Source organism: Corapipo altera, unplaced genomic scaffold, assembly GCF_003945725.1.
Source record: "Corapipo altera isolate COAL_440 unplaced genomic scaffold, ASM394572v1 242, whole genome shotgun sequence".
In the NCBI taxonomy this organism is placed as follows: Eukaryota; Metazoa; Chordata; class Aves; order Passeriformes; family Pipridae; genus Corapipo; species Corapipo altera.
Window position 1 is genome coordinate 14,283 of NW_020885136.1, and position 19,421 is coordinate 33,703.

Consider the following 19,421-nt stretch of genomic DNA (forward strand, 5'->3'; position numbering starts at 1 on the left):
TAATGGAGAAAACAAAGGCAGGCTGTAAAACTGGTAGGCCTAGGATGTGGGAACTGCAATAAGGCCTTGAGCTTTGCCAAATGTATCGCCCATAGATCCTAGCCAATGAAAACGCTGTTACTTGCTTACCTAAAACAAAGATACTGCTTGCTGCTAGCAAGAGGTATAAAAAAGCAAATGAGAAAATAAAAGAAGAAGACATCTTTCCTGCACATAACTGACTCCTTGTATCTTTATCGTCCGTCACGACTCTACACTGACACTTAATCCCTCCATTTCCAAGGACTTTGTGGCATAAGGGAGCTCTGTGCTCTGGGTACGGAGGGAGCTCCAAGTGCCACTGGAGTGGGAACCACAACTCATCAGGTTTGTGTTCTTTGGGAGGTCTGGAACTGGTGACACTTAGAGCCACAGAAAGTTTCTCTTCATTGCCCACAAACAAAAAGTAAACTCAATACAATTTATAAACATCTCAGTTCTTTCCTCAGTTTTCCCCAGCCACAGTGAGCTGGAGAATGCACGTCCTTGATGTCCTGGTGCCACAGCCCAGGGTGCTCCTGGCCTCCCTTGCTGCCAGGGCACACCACTGCCTCCTGCCCAGCTCCCTGCCCACCCACAGCTTCTGACAGGGCTGCTCCCAGCCAGGCAGCTCCAGCCTGTGCCATGGCCAGGCTGAGTCCCCTGCAGGGGCAGACACTGCCATTCGTCCCTCGGGGATTTCAGCAGGTTCCTGCCCAAAGGTTCTCTCCTCCTCCCTGAAACCCTTCCCCGAGCCCAGAGGCCTGAGAGACCTTTCCAGGAAAGACTCAGGCAGAGAAACCATGGAGTCCCTCAGCACCACATCAGTGTCTGCTGGAATTAACCCCCCTCCCCATTGCACAGCAGCCCTGCATTTCCCTCCCCACAGCCTTGCCCAGGGCAGGCTGCTCTGGGCAGTGGCACCACAGCCCCAGCCCCTCTGGGCACAGCAGCAGCTGGAGCTCTGAGAGGACTCAGCCCCAGCAGTGGGTGAACGTGCTTGGCAAAAGGGAAAGGAGGCTCCCGATGTGCCCTGCTCTGCTCTGCAGGAGATCCTGAGAGCTCTGCAGCCCCTCCCTGCCATCCCATCCCCTCAGGCCAGGACAAATCCCTGGCCCTTGTGGTCCTCCAGAGCTCTTCCAGCTCCAGACAGAGGGTTCCATCCCAAAGCTGGGGCAGCCAGAAAGCTTTTCTCATTTCCTGAGCAGTCCTGCTCTGCTCAGGAAAGGAATCTCAGACAAAAAGTTATTGCAGGTTCATTTATGTCACTCATACCCAATATGAAACTCCCCCGTTAGACTAAGTTTCTGGGACACACAAGATGGGGGGCTTCTGAAAAAGGAGGGAATGTAAACATGACCTTTTTTTTAAAAGAAAACATCAAAAACATAGAAAATAAAAAATGTACATAAGACCTCATCGTTCATGGGAGTTCTGGCACACAGTGGGAGCATCATTCGGCAAACAATATTCTACAATTCAACATCATGGACTGTTCTGACCCAAAAATCAAATCCCCTTGAGGTACACAGAGTGTTTCCCCGTCCCTCTGCATCATCCACCAAGTGCACCCTAGTCCTTCAGCAGAAACAATCCCATGGGTGGCTTGCCTTTGCTTAAGGCAGGACTAATCCCAGCTGTCCTCCCCAACATATTCCTCATATGGACCACAGGGATTTTCTCCCCTTCAATGGTATGGAGAGGTTCTTTTTGGGCAGGGCCAGTTCAACTGGTAGAGTTAACTAACAAGGTTTGTGTGATGCCTTAAAGCTTTTTGGATATTTTTTTTTAGCTTTTTGTAGACTTAAAAAGTAGTTGTGTAGTGAATGTAGATGTCAATGTAGCTGTATTATATGCCACTCCTTAGCATAGTAGTTTACACATACCCAACCCAATCACCCCATTTTATATCAAACTTTCTAAATTACTTTAACGTGTTTACACTTCTTTTCAAGGTCGAATTGTAGAAAAACACCTCTATTGAACAACATCACACCCTAGGCCTGGACAACAAGATCCCACAAGAGACAAAGCAACCTTCAAGCCCAGAACTTTGGAGGTGCTCCAAGGACTGTATGTGCTGTGAATATAAAGATGAGGAAGAAGGGGTCCCAAAGAACCCAAACCCAATTCCCCAAGTGAGGTGTCAGGGGGCAGAACTGGGCAGAACCAGGGGGTGGAGAGTTCTGGCATTGGATGGACCATCTTCTAAAACTGTAGAACCATTGCCTGTGTGTGTTCCCCTGAGCCTGTGGGCCTGATTAAAGGACCTGCTCTTTTGAGCTGATCTTAGACACTAAATTGGCCTGGAGTTTTCTCTCTTGAGCTTACAGGACTAACAGGTGGCTTTTGCTAAATGCACATCCCAATGTTTGAAGGTCCCACTGCCCATTGCTGTCAATGTGGTTTTGAACAGTCCACTCTACCATTCAGCTTTCCCAGAGGCTGGTGCCGGACAGGGAATATGATCCATCCACTCCATGCCGAGTTCTCTGGTCCAGGTATGCACAAGGTTGTTTTTGAAAAGAGTCCTGCTGTCCAACTCCAGTTTTTCTGGAGTGCCGTGGCTCCTTGATTCCATGAGGTTGCACTGTTTCCCAGCGTTCTTGGGCTCCATAAGGCACTACAGTGTCACAATGGACCACTGATTCCATTGTTTTCCCCCGTGTCACAATGGACCCTGGATTCCATGAGATTCCGCAATGTTCTGTTGGTTCCCTTTGGTTCCAAAAGGTTCTGGGATGTCACACTGGCCCCTTGATTCCCTGATGTTCCACAAAGTCCCGGGGTCCTTTTGATTATTCCATGAGGTTCCGCAGTGTCCCATGTTCCCTTTGGTTCCAGGAGGCCCCAGTGTATTCCAATGGCCCCTGGATTCCAGGAGATTCCACAGTGTCCTGGGGTTCCCTTGTCTCCCTGACTTTTGGCAGTGTCCAGGGTCCCTTTGTTCCCAGGAGGTTCCGTTGTTTCCATCAGGCCCTGCCACATCCCATACCCCCTTTGGTTCCATGAGGTGCTGCAGGGTCACAATATCCCCTTTATTCCATGAGGTTCCGCCACGTCCCAGAGTTCCTTTGATTCCATGGGGTTCCACAGTGCCAAAACTCCCTGGTTCTTCTCCTTCCAACTTTTCTGGGCCCATTCTATCCCTGCCTGGGATGGAGCACCATTGTGTTTCTGCAGGAATGGATCCATGGCCATCCTACCACTGCACCAATTGAATGCTGCAGAAATGTCACTGCAGGCCCGACCCTGGATGCAGGAACAGTCTGGGAACTCCAGGCCTGCTGACATTCAGCAGAGTCAGTCGGGGTCACAAAGAGCACAAGTGATTGACTGCAACCTCTGCAGTTCTCTGGCATTGCTGGGGACAAATGTAGGAACTGCCAGGAGCTCTGCAGAGCCCTGACAGTGCCACTGCAATCCCAAGCTGCATTGCCCGGCTCAACACTCAGCACAGCCAAGGCCACAACCCTTCCTGAAAGGTGTCCCTTATGGGCAGAGCCAGGGGGACAAACCCTTCCATCTGTCCCTACAGATTTTGAATTCTCATCCCCCACTTAGGGACAAAGTCAGGCTACATTGGGTGTTTAGCTTTGCATTTGCTTCACTGGTTTGTGCTTCCAACACCTCAGTCTGGGTAGAGTCTGGCCCCCCAAAGAAAACAAGATATGACTATTAGTGTTTCCCACTGCAGTGGCTGCAACTTGGGCCACAATCTGCCAGGAGCAGAGAGGTCCCTCCTCAAAGAAACTTCTTGGCAATGGAGTTAGCAAGAAAACGGGACAGGCTGTGGGGATCAGTGTCAGGGCATGGCCTGGGAAGTGTCTTGAGCATCCTCCTGTTTAACATGACCGGCTTTTTCATCCTCTTTTCTCTCTGTTTTCTCATACCTGTCCTTTCACAAACCACCATGATCCCACCATTCCCATTCCTTTGGTTCTTCCCTAGAGATCCCATGACAAGTCTTGCACAGTCCCCAAATGTACTTTCTTATTGCCCATCGTAAGAACCCACCTCAAACAGAATCCCTCATCTTCAGCTGGCAAGGTCATCCTGAGCAGCTCTGCCATTGACCCATTTCGTGAAACTCTCACACAGAGATGTTAGAACTTTATTTGAATTGATTTTTTTCCTTTTGGGTTTCCAATGGCTTCTCCAAAAACATGGTAATTCATGTCCTAAGAATAGAAATTCTTTGGAGAAGGAGTTTGGGATATTAGACTCAAAGAATCACAGAATGGTTTGGGTTGGAAGGGAGATAAAAGGTCATCTGGTCCAAACTCTTGGACATGGAGAGTGATGTCTTCACTAATTGAGGCTGCTCAAAGTTTCTGACCTGGGACAAATCCAGGGAGGGGACATCCTCTTCTCTGGGAACCTGCTGGAGTTCTTGCCAGCCCCATTGGTAAATATTTCTTCATTTTATCCAATATAAAGCTCCCCTATTTCAGTTTAAAGACATTACCCCTTGTTCTGCCACTACAGGCCTTAGTAAAACGTATCCCTGTGACTGTCTTAGACTATGAGCACAATATTTTCATCTGCAAACACTTTGGAGGTGCTCAAAGATGTCCCTACAAAAAGTTTGTCCCCATTTTTCTTAGAAGCCTCTGTGGTGGTGTATCCTCCCCCCATTCTCCTCAGGCCTGGTCAGTGATCTCAGGAGCTCCTGATAACCCTCGACCAAACCAGTTGAGCAATGAAGAGCCCCTGGACTGGACCAGGGCTGTGGGGAAGTGTCTCTGGACTGTACCAGGTGGTCCTGGATGATACAGGTGGGAACAATCCGGAGTGGAACAGCTGGGGAACTCAGGATAATCAGTCATCCCATAAAAGCCTTAGAACATTCCTGACCTGACTCGCAGCCCAAATGGAACAGATTGGATACAATTCCCAAATATTTTGGAAACTCCAGTCATTCCTGAAACCAGGATGGAAATTCAGCAGTCACCTTGTGAGCCCACACCCAGCGGGGCTGCGGGAGGCCCTGGCAGCTCCCCAGCACCTCCCTCTCAGTGGGACACCTCTGGCAGCCTCTCCCAGCTCAGGAACCCTCCAGTTTGCAACACTCCAAAGACCGCTGCTGATGCCCAGGACAATTCTGATCCCTCTCAACAAACACTCCTCCAGCTGTGACCCTTGTCTGTTGGCAAACACAAAGGGATTTGTGGGAGTGTTTCCCTGACAAGAAGGAGAATCTGGGAGAGGGACCTTTCCACAGCCAGCTCTTGATGTGTGCACACATCTCTGCCTGGGTGTGGGTGTGAATTGACTGTGGTGGGAATATTGTTATTGAGAATCTGTAATTCAGTCACTGTTAAAATTGTAGCAGATGCTATTGAATCACTTGATAACTGTTCAACTGATCAATAATTAAATGGTACTAATCTCTTTTGCCCCTTATCTTTGGATCCAAATCCTTTCCACCCTGACCCTTTTGCATCCCAAGGTGCTGTGTAAATAATTTTGTTTCATCAAAAAATATACATTTTTTGTGACGTCTCTTTAAAATCTTCCTGCTTAGCTAAACTACAAAACAACTCCAATTAGCTGTAGAAGTCTGGAAGGATGAAGCCAGTTAAAGGAAGGGAAATAATTTGGTTTTAGGTGTTTTAATGGTCCCCACGGTGTGTTTGGAGCTGTATCCACCATCGTGAAGTACTGAGAGGAGACTGAAGAAGTTGCTCAAGAAGTCAGAAGCCAAACTGCAAGTGCCTTGAAGCATTGCTGGGCCCCACTGAGGGCAGGCACTGCCAAAGCCTCCCCAGGGACTCCTTGGAGCAGCTCCTTGGAGGCCAGGAGTGCAGGCAGACAAAGGCTCTGGGCAGGCCCCTGCAATGCTGAGCAAAGCCTGCCTTGGTTTTGTGGAGCACAAAGGCCAAGGCCTGAGCCCCAGGCCCTGGCCCAGCAGATCCTGCCCCTCCCGGCTGGCTCAGGGCTGTTTGGGGGGCAGTGGGATGGGAGGGGGAGGAACAACAAAGGCCCAAAACTGGGCAACCCCTGCCAGGCTCCTGAGGGAGGGGCGAGGCAGAACCCAAGTGCAGAACCTGCCAGGAAAGTTGCTTGTGGTGACCTGAGTGGCAGAGGCAGCTGCCAGAGGCAAGGGGACAAAGGCCTGGGTGCCTTTGGGCCTTGCAGCCCTGCCAGAGCCCTTGGCCATCTCTCCTGCAGGCTGTCCTGCCCTGGCCCTGTTGCTGCTCTGGCCTTGCAGGCTGCACGTACCCCTCCTGCTTTCCCACCCCCTCCCAGCAGCATTTCTAGACCCTCACTGGTGTCTCTGCACCAGCTCTGGCTGTTCCCTGGAACACAAAACCATGGGATGATCCAGATACTCTCTTGCTGACCTCTTACATCACAAGGCTCCCTACTGGGTGTGTCATAGGTTTACTTGTTCTAAAAAAAACAAGGGGGAATTATTTTTTTCCCCTGCATTGCTGTAAAAGAAAGATGTTGAAGGACGGAGGAGAAAGGTATTTGCCTATGGTGATTGACACACACAAAGGAAATAGCTAGCAGACCCACATTCCAGACTGATAGCCCTGGGAAGATCCCTGGGGGGGGGGGGGGGAAGAGGGGGGTGGTTTTTTTTTTTCTCTCTCCTCAGGAAATGACACTTCACTTTTGCCCTGACTGTAGGGAGGGTGTGAGTTGGAGGGGTCCGAGGTTCACTTTGTTCTCGGTCTGGTCATCTGGCTGTTTCTGGCCCCGGTTTGCCTTTGCTTTTCTGCACCCTCTTCTGCCCCCAGCCCAGACCTGCTCGGATTTCATCAGAGAGGTTTGACCCATCTGCAGAGGAACCCTTTGGGGAGGAGGCCGCCCTCTCCCTCCTCCACTTCCGTGTTGGCAGCAGAGTGTGTCCATCGATGAAAGATGGGAAATCCCGGCCATAGCCAGCTGCAGACAGTGTGAGTTTCGTGGGAAGAGCCCCCTTTTTCCCCTTCTCGGGGTGTGTGTGTAGGAAAATCTCCATTTTCAGCTTCTCCCTCACAGAGGGGGGGCCCAACAGCGCCCCCTGCTGGTCACCACCGAGCACTGCAGCTTCCGCCCCTCCAGTGCTCCAACAGCACCCCCTGCTGGCCGTGGTTAGAATGGTGCCAAAAGGCAGAAAATGCCGAACTGTTTCCTTTTGGAAGGGCACTTTTGGGTACAGGATTATTCTGTGGTTGTTTTCTTTTTGTGTTGTTTTGTTGTTCTGCCAATATACATATATCCTTTAATAAAGGGCTGTTATTTTTTTTCTTTCTCCATACTTCCTCAATTGGAGCCTCTTAATTTTGATTTTACAATTACTTAGGGAAAGGAGTTTGGTCTTCCTCATAACTCATCGTCCTTGGAGAAATACTTCAGTCTCGTTAAATCAAGACAGTTGGGAAGCACCTTGGCAACAGAGTAAGGGACAGTGAAGGCTGAACCTTCCAGTCCCAAGGAAAGTTGGATTGTAATAATTACTGAGGCAATGGTAGCGCTCCCCTCAGGCTACGGTTCAGGTAGCGAATGCTCCAAGGCTGTCAGGGGATAACAGATCATTGCCACTCTTGTCCTTCATCCCAGCCTTTAGCCAAGCAAATGGAGTTCCTGGTACAGTCAGTGCTGCTCCCACATTAGTTGTGCAGAGTTCCTAGTGTGACCAAGGGACACTTCACCACCCCACCCATGACACAAAGGTCAAGGAATGGGAATTCCTAAGAGAGCAGAGCAGCCTGCAGAGGAATGGGGGTGATGTCTGATCACACCTGCTTGCCTGGAGATGGCTGAGCCCCAGCTCCAACCAAGCACCACACAGACGCCTGCTCACTCCCCTCCCGTGGATGTGGGAGAGAACTGGGAGAGTAACAGTGAGAAAACTCGTGGGTTGAGACACAGTTTATTAGGTAGTACACAGATGAGGTAGAGATGGGTGTCGGGGCTTGAAGAGTAGCTGGGGAGGTCTCTGGTGAAGGCTGGGAAACCATGAGCAGGAGAAGCCATGACACAAATGGTGTCACTCTAGTTTTGGTGACTGCTGCACCTTCTTCTTGGGTTTGCTGCTCTGGGTTTTACCTTTTTGCGGTGACGTAGAGCTTTTCAGATCAGCCTTCGGCAAACAGCCTTTCCCCATCACAAACACCCGTGGGCTCTTCTGAGATGGCTTCAGGTTAGGAAGTCTAGGAAGAAAGGGACATTTCCAGCCAGTCAGCCACTCGCCTGTCTCCTCACAGAGCACACAGTGTCACATCCTCTCTCCATGCAAGCAGCGAGCAGCAAATGAAACAGAACTGCACTCCCTGCCATGGAGGCAGCAGAGGTGGAAGGGCAGAATCACAACCAGTTATGGGCCTGGGGACTAACTGTAGCACACAGGGTTCCAGGTAGAGAAGGAGGCTGTGCTTGTCCCATAAGGAAGCATAGCTAGGGACTGGCTGGTCCCTTGACAGCCGTTCTGGATCTCTCATTCCATATTTTGCAGCCCTCCAGGAGCTTAGTGTTTCATACAGTGTCTTTTCCCATTGTCTCCACACAGATCCATAGACATCTCCACAGACATCCGGCCAAGGCTTCTTATTGTGCTCCTGTATGCTGTGTGTTCCTGCTGCCTCTCTGGGGCTGGCTGTCCCCAGGGATGCACGCTCACCACCCCAGTCAGAGGGACTGAAGGGAGGGTGTCAGAGGATGGACCAGGCTCTGCTTGGTGCTGCCCATCAACAGGACAAGAGGCAATGGGCAGAACCTGATGCAAAACATGTTCCACCTGAACATGGGGGAGAACTTCTTTCCTGTGCAGGTGACAGGTTGTCCAGAGAGGGTGTGGAATCTCCCTCACTGGAGGTATTCCAGAACTCTCTGGACACAATCCTGTGCCATGTGCTCCGGGATGACCCTGCTTGAGCAGGGAGGGTGCACCAGATGGCCCATCTTGTGATACCCACCAGGAGCATGGATTGGAAAGCACATGGACATTTCCTACCTGCACAGCATTTCGGCCTTAAATTTCCCCACATGCGTCGGGCAGAATTTCACATGGAAAATCTGATTCTGGCCAGCAGGGATGGTACCGCAGTGGGGCTCGATGGAGAACAGTGGTGGGTCATTGACATCATCTGGAGACAATTCCAGGGAGGAACTAAGGCCCTTCAAAGAGCAGCACAGCTGCTTTGAAAGGCGCAGACTTGGCTGGGGCTGAGTTGACTGGGGCTGAGTTGACTGGGGCTGAGTTGACTGGGGCTGAGCTGACTGGGGCTGAGTTGACTTGAGTGGTGATGCCTCGTGCACCTGCCTTGTACGATGCCCGTCCCAGCGATCCACAGCAGCAGAGGACAAGAAATAACCTGCAGGAGGGAAGAGGACATCTTTCAAAGACAAAATCCTTTGTTTCCAACAACTCTGCTTCCTGCTGCAGGTGGATAGAAGAGAGCTGAGATGCACTTGGAACACTTCTGGCCAAGTACTTTCAGCAGGAGATAGAGTGGCTGGGAGAAGGGTCTCTGCCTGCAGCACACACTACCTTGCCGGGGCAGGAGGCTTGGTTTTAGACAGTGACTTTACATTTGCCCTGGAGTGGGGAACTGCATACAGGCAGCGGCTGCAGGGCAGCTCACTTGTTCCACCCTTGTTTTTCCCAATCTCTGAGACTTCCCAAAGAGGTGCCCTGATGTCCCCCTTCCCAGTCCTGACCCAGCACGTGGCTGTCCCTGGAGCCCGGCTCAGCTCCTGTGCAGAGCACAAGTGGCAGAGCAAGAACAGGAGGGGCTAAAAGGCAGAGAGAGGGTAAGAAGAAAACTCTCCAGCTGCAGCTGGGAAGTGGACAGGGATGAAAAAGCAATTAATGTTTTGGGGTGAAGTGGCAGGGTCTTCTCCCTAGGCCCTCAGCTACCAACTGAAGTGGCCTGGGCACCACCCAGAGCCAATGACTTGCGCGTCAGAGTGGACAAGAATGGCTTCCCAGAACTCTTTGATGGTATTTCCTCCTCCAGATTCCCCTCCCAGCAGTATTTCAGGGCTACATTCCCTGTATTGGACATCTGGAAACTGAAAAACAAGGAGGAGAAATAAAGCATGTAATAAAGTAACACTGTATGGTGGGCTCCTGGTACCACCTTCCGCTAAGGAACATCTTCCCCAGGCAACTCTGCCACATTCAGAATTGCTGCCCTGGGTGCCCCAAACAAAGTGTTTCAAAGTCTGGAAGTTTATGAGGAAAGGGCCAACATGGTGCCCAGCACTCACGTGCTTATCTCTGTTTGGAAGAGCTCAGTCTGCTTCAGTTGAACCTCAACCGTGTCCAGTTTGAACTTGGCGTAGTCAACCTGAGCACTGAGGACAAGCTCGACCTCGTGGCTGCTCTTCTCCAGGACGGTGTGAGGTGGTTCCGGGACTGCCTTGACCACCTGCAGGCAGAGGAGGGAAGAATCACTGAGCAGAGCCCAGAAAGCCAGGCTGAGCAGGGAAATCTTTTGGCCTCCAAACTTGGCCACATAGAAAGGACATTCAGGTTTATTTCTCTGGAAAGATGACAAAATTGGACTGGTGTACTACAGTATTGGTTTCTACCCACTGATCAAAGCAGTCACCACCACAGCTATTAATACACCCCTGGGGATTATGGCCAGCTGTCAGTCCCTGTGCTTCAACCCTGTAGAGCCTCTGACCTTTTCCCTGGTCCCGTATAAATCTAGCAGGTCTCAACATTAGGATTAAGTTCCCCTGCTAGAGCCCTGGGGGTGGAGAAGCCCAAGACTGACTAGTTCTAGAAAGAACTTTTTCCTTCTTGTCTTAGGAGAAAGTGCTCTCCAGATGGCACGTGAAAGGTGGGAGCAGGCTGTGGTCATTTTGGGATGTGAATGATCTCACTGCGAAAGTCTCCAACTGCTGATGCCCTGATGGGGAAGTTGGGTTTACAGGACTCACAGTGGTTCAGAAACTCAGAAAGAACCTTCACCAAGATAGGTGTGTTTGGCAATAATGATAGAAAAAGCAAGACTTTCTGGAGATGATGCTTCTCCAGACTCCTGCATACTGTCACACAGTGCCTGGGCTGCTCCAGAATGAGATATCTCCACAATACAGAGGCCACAACCAAAATCTCTGGTATCGGTGTAGGCAGAGCTTGGAGTTCACTGGTGTAGGCAGAAGAGCACTTGTGCTGCTCTCCCCTTCAGAACAAGAGACAGAATGCAGTGGAATTAACTCCTTGTGGGTGACAAGGCACCAAATCAGATGAAGAGATTTTAACACTGTAAAATGGGATAAAATCAAACATGACCTCCCATTCAACACGGGTTGCAACACTTGGCTCGTGGCACAGACTGGCAGTTTGCGTGTGGATAAAGGTCTCTTGCCCAAAGGCTTTGCCCTGTGGTGTGAGCCCACCCGCTCACTGCGCATCCGCCTCTCCCTAAAAGGCACTGCTGGTGAACCTCCCTGCTGGAGCCAATGCCCAGGGGAGGCAGGAGCTGCTCTGCCAGCAGCGCTGGTGCTCTGCTGTTGTCGGCAGGTCCTTTTGCAGCAGCTCGGTGAGCTTTTGCTGCTGTGCTTCCTACCTTCTGCTTCAAAGGCCAGTGGGCTCCTGGGACTCTCTCAGTGGTATCCTCCCACTTCTCAGTGCACATTTCGTTGTCCCAGTCATAAACCTCCTCTGGTGGCAGCTGGTATTTGATCTTGGCCACCTTACACTTCACAGAGTGCCTTCTGAAGGTGACTGGGACATTGGATTTCAAGGTCACTCTGATATCCTTGGCACAGCCAGGCTGGAGGTGTCCCACCTAGGGAGAACCAGAGAGTCAAGACCAAACTGGAATCACTGGCAAGGGCAGCACTGACAGCAAAAGGGACTGATATGGCAAGCAGCTGTGCTGGGAATCAGCACCTCAGTGAGGATTTATGTGATATTTGATAGAGCAAATATGAACAGAAGGTCCCACCTCCCAGAACGCGGAGCCTTTTCTGCTGGGCTGACAGCTCTGCCCCAGCAAAGACAGGGATTGCATCTCCTGCATGGCACTGGAATGGGCTCTCACTGGTATGTAGTGACTCCCTGCCAGCTCCCAGGAACACCAGGAAAGGGCTTGAGCAACCGGGAAAGGCAGGGTTGTCCCAGCTCACCTTGGGGGAGAACTGGAATGGGGTGTCTGCCAGCCACTCAAACCGCATCACCTCCTCCTTGCTGCGGTTGGTGACTGTGAAAGTCTTGTTGCAGAGCCTCCTGACTGCACACTCCCCAAACTCTATGTGATTCGCTCTGACAGCTGTGAAGAAGAAGAGCAAGAGATCTCAGCATGCAGTGAGGTCCATCCGCCCCCCTCACTTTCAGAGATGTGTGTATGTTCAGCTCTTCCTTGCTCCAAGCCTCCCTCCCTCCCTCTGGGAGGTCCCCAAGCCCCTGGCTGTGCCTGTGCCCAGCAACAAGCAGCACAGTACACACTGCTCTGTGTGCATGGCTGACAAGCTCACAGGCCCCCAAGTTCAGCGGGTGACAGCCCAGCCCTGGCTAGAGAGGGGATGTGCATGATCAGACATTTTCCTCTTCCTCGCTCTACCTTGGCAGCCTCTCCTCTCTTACCCTCAATGATGTCGTCCTCCAGATTGCCCTTAGCATTGCTCTCCTTGCTGTCTTCTGCTAGTCCAGGGAGGTTATCAAGGGTGAAGTCATCATTGTGGCCTTCACCCACCAGCTCTATGTTGATCTCACTGTTGCCTGACACTGGCACATGGATCTTCCCTTCCAGACGTTGGGCCAGGGTGGGTTTGAAAAACACGTCAAACTCTGCTGATTGCCCACGTTCCAGGAGCAGGTAAGGCTTCTTGGGATGCTTCTTGGCTGCACGGCAATGGGAATCAGAGTTAAGTGATAGAGCTGTACAGAGGAAATATTTCCCTGGAGTATACGAGGAATAAGAGGTTGGAATCAGCTGCTTTTAAGCACAGGTTCTCCCACCAGTGGTTCCAGACCCTCTTCCTGTGTTCACGAGACTATGACACCATCTCACATATCACCACTCAAACAGCTTAACCTCAGGTTAACGCCCAGCCCTCATTCCATCTGCTTCCAGCCAGCTCCTGCCATATGGAATGTTGAGCCAAGGAGTGGTTTTGGCTTCTGCTGGCTGGCTTGTGTGCTCAAGGGCTGCCCCTGTTCAGGCTGGCACCTTCCCACACGTAGCAAAGACCTCAGCCAGTCCACTGAGATGGTGATAGTCCCTCACAACTCAACCCACCGTGTCTCAAAGAACAGAAAAACTTCCTACAACTTGCTAAGAGGAAACCCTGCAAGGAGTCCACAAGAAAAGCTCGGGGGACAGAGAGACCAAGGAAAGAAGCTATGTCTAACACGTGGCTGTTGCTTAGACAAGCCAAGAACAGGGCACACCTTTTCCTTCTGTGAATGATCACGCTGCACGGTTAATGAATTTACCTTTTCCAGTGGAGTCCTTTTCCATGTCTGCAATGTGGAAGGCGTGGAATGCGGACTGCCTGCCTTTCATAAAGAAAACTCCCTTGTCATCCATGACATGAACTGTAAACTGAGAAAAGGGAACACGAAGCACAATGACATTGGTGTGAGTAGGGGTTGGCACAGGGGTTGAGCCCGTACGGCCGCTGGTCCAGCACGGGGAACCCAGACCACCTCCCCACCTCAAACACAGCGCCCAGCACAAAGGTTATGTGAAATCACACAGGGAAAAAAGAGTGTTCAGAAGCACATGGATAGAACTGACATAGAGCCAAACAGGACAGTCAGTCACGAGCAGAATGTAATGAAACCACAACTAAGTTTAATTAAAATGGAGTCAACCAGTATCAAACGCAATGTCATGGAACCGGGACGTCACACACGCCCACATGAGAACAAAATGTGAGCTGGGAGACGGGGGGAAAAACACCCCACCACCTTTCTTGTCTTGTGTTCAAATGACAAGGAAAGACTGGACAGAACATCACAGTTTTTGGGACCTTTCCTCCACAGGACAAGCACTTGTTCCCAACCCAGAGCATTCCCTGAGCAGGTCCTTACCTGGGTGGGTATGATGCCATTGTTACGAAGGACTAGGGGGAGTGTCTGTGAATCCCCCAGCAGGAGCCTCCTGAAGCACAGCACAGGGTTTCCCCTCTTGCTCCGAAGGCCCGGGCGCTCGACTGTCACCTCAGGCACGTGCCCCTCTCCACTGACAGTGAAGGTCAGCTGTTGGGGTTTCATCTTCATAGAGCTGCTGGAGAGGCACAGAAACCATTTCAGCCAGAACCTTCCAGAATAACAATTCTAAATAATTTCCCTGATTTGAATCATGCTGTACAGCAGATAAATAATGAGGCACTAGATGAGACGTGGTAAATCCTCTGGCTGCAGTGATAGGAGACATATGCAACAAGCAAAGGCACATCATGAAAACAGTACAAAAGCAAGAAGGGAAAACCAAATCAACACCACCATCAGTAAAGATTATTTCCAAGGATCCTAAAAAAGGAATTGCTTGTTAGGGCAGAAAGCTGACTTCCCTGTTCCAGTTCAGCCACTAAAGGCTTGGGGAAGGGCAGGTCAGAGACCCAGTACACAGGTCCCAGGGAGAGGAACCAGGCTTCTCTTTGATAAGAGCTCCAGTCACTCTCCTGACATAAAAATAGCTTAATGCATACCAGGGAACCACACAGGATCACTTCCTTTTACAGAAATAAGGAGGAAATCTTGACTTGCTGGCACAGAAACTGCTTCATCTAAGCCTTTGTCCTTGGAAAGCCCCAGCTCAGCTGTTGCACTTGTCAGTAACTTCCAGCTGGCTACCTGAGGCCCTCTCTTCAGAGTCCCTCACACAGCCTGAAGTATCCTCCTCATTTTTCTGCTCTGCTCTGCCTAACAGTTACTGCCTCCCAGATCATCTCATGTCAAGTACTCTGCCTAAGGGTACTGAAAGCATTAGAGGTACCAAGAGGAGAGGCAGCTACCGGAACGGTCCCCCCAATACTTCACAGGGTCACTACCTTTTTGGGCTAACAAGGGAAGCTGTGAAAGTGCAGTGGTAGTCCTCCTTTTGTTCTGGAGTGAAGGTCACTGTAGCAAAGGCATGGGATAAGCCAGGAATGCTCATCTCGACAGGATCCAGCTTGAAGATGTTGCTGATGAGGCTGTGAGGCTTGGGGGGAACCCACAGTGCAGTGTTAGGAGGAAACATCTTTCAATGTGACCCAGTACATCCTTAACAGCCCCTCTCTGAGTGTGCTTTCGAGAGATGTTTAGAAGGATTCCCGCCAAAGACCCAGAAGCGTGAGCCAAAATTTGCTTGAGAGATGTGGAATTCAATGCCAGTGCCCCCCTGGCATTGCTGCTCTGCCCTGCAGTTTGACCTGCGCTGAGCTGGACTGGTCCAGCTGGGCCAGAGAACGCAATGACTCTGGAGAACAAGGCAGGTTCTCACATGGCCTTTAGAGAGCAGTGGTCACACTGGCCTCTTGTTCTTACCTCTCCAGGCATGGCTTTGATGGAGAGGACCACGTCACATGGGACACTGTTGCCATTAGAGATCTTGAAGCGAGCTGTGACCCGTTGCCCAACCTGAACTTTGGTGAAGATGAATTTGTTATCATCTCTGATGAACACACCATTGCCTTGCACCGACTGTAACGTCTGGCGGAGATTGACGTTGTTGTGGATCGGGTACTGCTCAAAGATGGACGTGACATCTTCAACAAGTGCTGCAGACAGACCAGAGGAAGGGCTGAGGCTGGAGAACCTCTTTGCTGAATTTACCTGGACCCAGTTAGCCTTTCAGAAGGCTTGATAAGCCCTTTCTGTCCAGGTGACTTCAAAACCCAGCCTTGGATGAGAGAGCTCAGTCAGTGAGGATGGAGCTCAGCTAACCTCAGTCTTAAAGGGCATTGCTTTCCTTTTATGCTTCCACACATCCCTCCCAGCCTCTCCCCACTGGTGGACTTGAAAAGGACTGCAGCCTCTGAGGATTTTAAGGTGGGACTTCAGGACCAGGGTGCCTCTCTATCCAAGTAGCAAGTTTAGGTGCTGATCAGTATCAGGATTGCCCATGGCAACCTGTAGACAGTGCATACCTGGGAAGCAGGACTCGGCAGTCAGGGTAAAGGGAATGCCGAGGGGATTGTCCTTGGGGTCTCTGTTGCTGATGTCAATGTACAGCTGCTCCTCACATTTCCCCTCTGCTCCTGCGTTGCAATCCACTGTGATCTTCTGCTGGCCCCAAGGACCGACAGAGCCGGAGCAAGGGGACACCGTGAACACGCCTACAGTGAGCTGAACCTGCAGAAAGCACCAGGACAGCCATGTCCTGAACACCCCCAGCAAGGAGGATGCCACGCCTTGGCCTCCAGCTGGGCCCAAGCACCCAGTGGCAGGGCAGGGAAGGATGACTCCACGGCCCAAAGGCAGCCCCGGGATGAGATGAACAAGCCAGGAGGAGTTGCACGTCTGTCCCGAGTGGCAGAGAGAAAGGAGTTGGGGTGAAAAGAATGAAGGTGGTAGCTGGGATCCTTCAACCTCCAGGGGTACAGGAGAGCAGAAAGGACTGAGAGAAATGATGGGAAAGAGGGAGGGGATTGGGAAGAAGAAAAAGCAAAGTTGTCAATGTTCTATGGACTGGGAGTTCAGATGGGGACAGTTTGCTCCTGTGGTGTTCACAGATCTGTGCTGGCTAGCAGCCACCAAACACAGGACCTGCTCCCCTCTCTTGACCCCACAACTGCAGGTCAGAGCCAGAGCATGGGACTGTCAGTGGAACTGAGCAGGTAATGGACTCTCCATCCCACAGACCATGTCCTACTCCCAGCCTGGGCACAGCTGCATTCTCCCACATCCCCTGCAGCAGCACACGCTGGGCAGGAGCAGGAGCCACCCACCTGCATTGAGCGTTTTCTTTCCCTGACCGAGGGGGCAGATTCCTCTTGCTGTGAACTGAGAGGAGAAAGCAGAGACATCTGTCATGCTGAGTTCCTCTGCCTTTGTCCGAGGCCAAAGCTGGCCTTCCTCCCCATGGAGAAATGCACTCCTGCTCCTGATGGCCCCGGAGAGCTGCCTGCAGCACCCATTGCTGCAGCTTATGGACAGAGCAGCTCTGTCACCAGCTTTGGCCCACACATGGGGATACTGAGGTGTTGTTTTGCTCCCTCTTCCCAAGCCAGTGACCCAAATGGACAATAACCCAGGTCTGGCTGCCTGTCACACACTAGCTGTGTGGTGGTGCCTCCTCAGACAGAAAGGCTGGGGCAGGTCTTCTCTTACCTTTGCAGTGGAGGTGCTTGGTGGATGAGGAATTTGAAGTTGAGGGCGCCTTTGTTCTCCACAATTAAGACCTGGCTCTTCTTGGTGCCCTTAATCATGGCACCAAAGTTGATGGGCGAGGCAGGCTCGATGCTGTACTTGCTGTACACAGCTCTCGCCGACACCCTCACTGGGATGGTGGCAACGGTCTCGCCTCCTTGACCCGATTTGAGATCAATGACCTGCAACCAGAGGAGGGGCTGGTAAACACAGCAGACAGGCCAGTCTCTACCCCTGTCCCCTGACCCCACCCCAGGTCTCCATCAGCTCACCCTCTCTTTTTAAAGGTCTCTTCCAGAACCAGATTTCCAGCTCTTTTACAAAGCCTCCCAAATGGTTTTGGAAGTTTTTGTTTGTGTGTGTAGGAGAGAGGATGCCCCAGCTAAAGCCTTCTTTGCCAAAGACACCTATCCTGCTTATGCTCCCAAGACACACTGTGCTAACACAGTCGGGCCCAGGCAGCTCACCTGGCAGAGTAGGATGGGTTTGCTCTTGAGAAACACTTCAGTCATGGGGTGGAAGAGGACCTCAACTTTCACAGGTGGCCGTGAGGCTTTCAGCACAGCCCTCTGTGGCTGCACAGTGAAGGGAGATTCCAAGTCACCCCTCTTGGAACTTCCAGTGGTCAGCTTGAAACTGTGGAGAAAGGGAAAGAATGAAGACCTCTGCAGTTGAAAGTACAGGTGCCACCAGCACAGCTAGGACTTTGCATAGGACCGGAAAAAAAAAGAAAAGGGAGCAGCACGGGAACAGGTTCTAGCCATGGACAGAGGGAGAACGCAGGCCTGGGAGCCTGAGGAAAAGCTCAGCACCAGGCAGCTGGACTCACCTGTACTCAATGTCATATACGCCTTTGTTCTTCATACTCAGGACTTGCTTCTTATTATCCAGGACATTAATGGTTCCAAATTCCAAGCTGCCATCTGGACCTGTAGAAAACCCACAGAGCGAGGTAAGAAATGGTGAATATTTGTGAGCTGCTGCAGAGCACACCCAGTCACAAGCTACATAGTTGGAGTTCTTGGATGTCCCTTCTTGGAAGTGTTCTCTAACTACTTGGCTGCCTTTTCTTACTCCAAGGATCTGCAGGGTAGAAGCCAAGGAGCTTGGTTTCCATTTCCTTGCTCCCAAGCACAAATCCAGCTACTTTATGTGCTGTTCTGAGCCAACTGCCTGTTCAGATGACTGTTGTTTCAAAGCACCAAATGCAATCTGCGCACGAAGCTGCACATTTCAAAGTTCAGAAGGGAGAGACTCAAGGCTTTTGGTGCCCTGACAGTGCTTTACTTCACGCAGCTTGCAAGGTATGTGCTTTACGTATCTGTGCCACCCTTGCCTGCCATGCCGTGCCCTCCCAAGGGCTTTGGTTGCCCACCTGCCAAGGTAGTAAAATGCACCCGGACTGTGTTGTCTTGGAGGCATCCACTGACCTTCAGGCATGTCGATGCTCAGATTAACATCGTAGACCTCCACAGAGACTTTGATGGTTTCAGCGTGAACAATGCCCAGGATGTTTTCTGTATCTGAAACCTGAGGCAGCAAGAAACAAACACTGCTTAGACCACTCTTTTGGAAGACAGCCTCTAAGTCCTTGTCTCTGCCAGCTGCTTCCCCCATGGCCTCCCTGGCTTGACAAGTGTTTGTGGACTCCCAAGCTTTCCTAACCTGTTCATCTCACAGGCTGCCCCGGCGGGATTCTGCTGCAGCAAGAAACCTTATCAGCCCAATTACGCACTCCCACAGCAGGGAATGGTGCTGCTAAAGCACCCTTGAGAGGGCCAGGGATGTAAACACAACCACAAGAAATGTGAGGTGTCCCAGAGCAAGTGGCATTGACAATTAATGCCCTCCTCTTCAATCACCTTGCATCCTTACTGAAATGCAGCCTCTAAACCACAGGGAACAAAATCCCAGAAAGGGTCCAGAGGGAATGCTGGTCTGTACAACCAAACAACAGCCTTCAAGCCTGCACAGCAGCAAGGTGGCTGTGGTACAGGCTCCGGATGCAGAGCCTGGGCACCCGGCCAACCCAGCGCAAAGGCAGAAGTTGGGGCCACAGCACCCCTGTGTCTGTCAGGTGCAGCTCTTCCTGACTCTATCCCTAAGAGCACACGGCTGCATGCTCTGTCCTGCTCTGCCAGGAAGGCGC

General features: G+C 51.4%; 1 protein-coding gene across 1 annotated transcript in view; it reads right to left on the reverse strand.

The window, feature by feature from the left end:
• Window positions 1-7,868: 7,868 nt before the first annotated feature.
• LOC113960504 (hydrocephalus-inducing protein-like) overlaps window positions 7,869-19,421 on the reverse strand; it is a 66,192-nt gene continuing 54,639 nt past the window's right edge. Inside the window, exons 51-67 of the mRNA XM_027670108.1 lie at window positions 18,703-18,802; window positions 18,102-18,201; window positions 17,740-17,908; window positions 17,234-17,454; window positions 16,852-16,906; window positions 16,051-16,255; window positions 15,449-15,681; window positions 14,971-15,122; window positions 14,009-14,204; window positions 13,409-13,517; window positions 12,557-12,814; window positions 12,100-12,242; window positions 11,538-11,759; window positions 10,225-10,385; window positions 9,914-10,026; window positions 8,966-9,326; window positions 7,869-8,165 (exon numbers count right to left, since the gene is read on the reverse strand). Of these exons, the coding sequence (XP_027525909.1) occupies window positions 8,003-8,165; window positions 8,966-9,326; window positions 9,914-10,026; window positions 10,225-10,385; window positions 11,538-11,759; window positions 12,100-12,242; window positions 12,557-12,814; window positions 13,409-13,517; window positions 14,009-14,204; window positions 14,971-15,122; window positions 15,449-15,681; window positions 16,051-16,255; window positions 16,852-16,906; window positions 17,234-17,454; window positions 17,740-17,908; window positions 18,102-18,201; window positions 18,703-18,802 (2,961 nt within the window). The 3' untranslated portion in view covers window positions 7,869-8,002. The remainder of the gene's footprint in view (window positions 8,166-8,965; window positions 9,327-9,913; window positions 10,027-10,224; window positions 10,386-11,537; window positions 11,760-12,099; window positions 12,243-12,556; window positions 12,815-13,408; window positions 13,518-14,008; window positions 14,205-14,970; window positions 15,123-15,448; window positions 15,682-16,050; window positions 16,256-16,851; window positions 16,907-17,233; window positions 17,455-17,739; window positions 17,909-18,101; window positions 18,202-18,702; window positions 18,803-19,421) is intronic.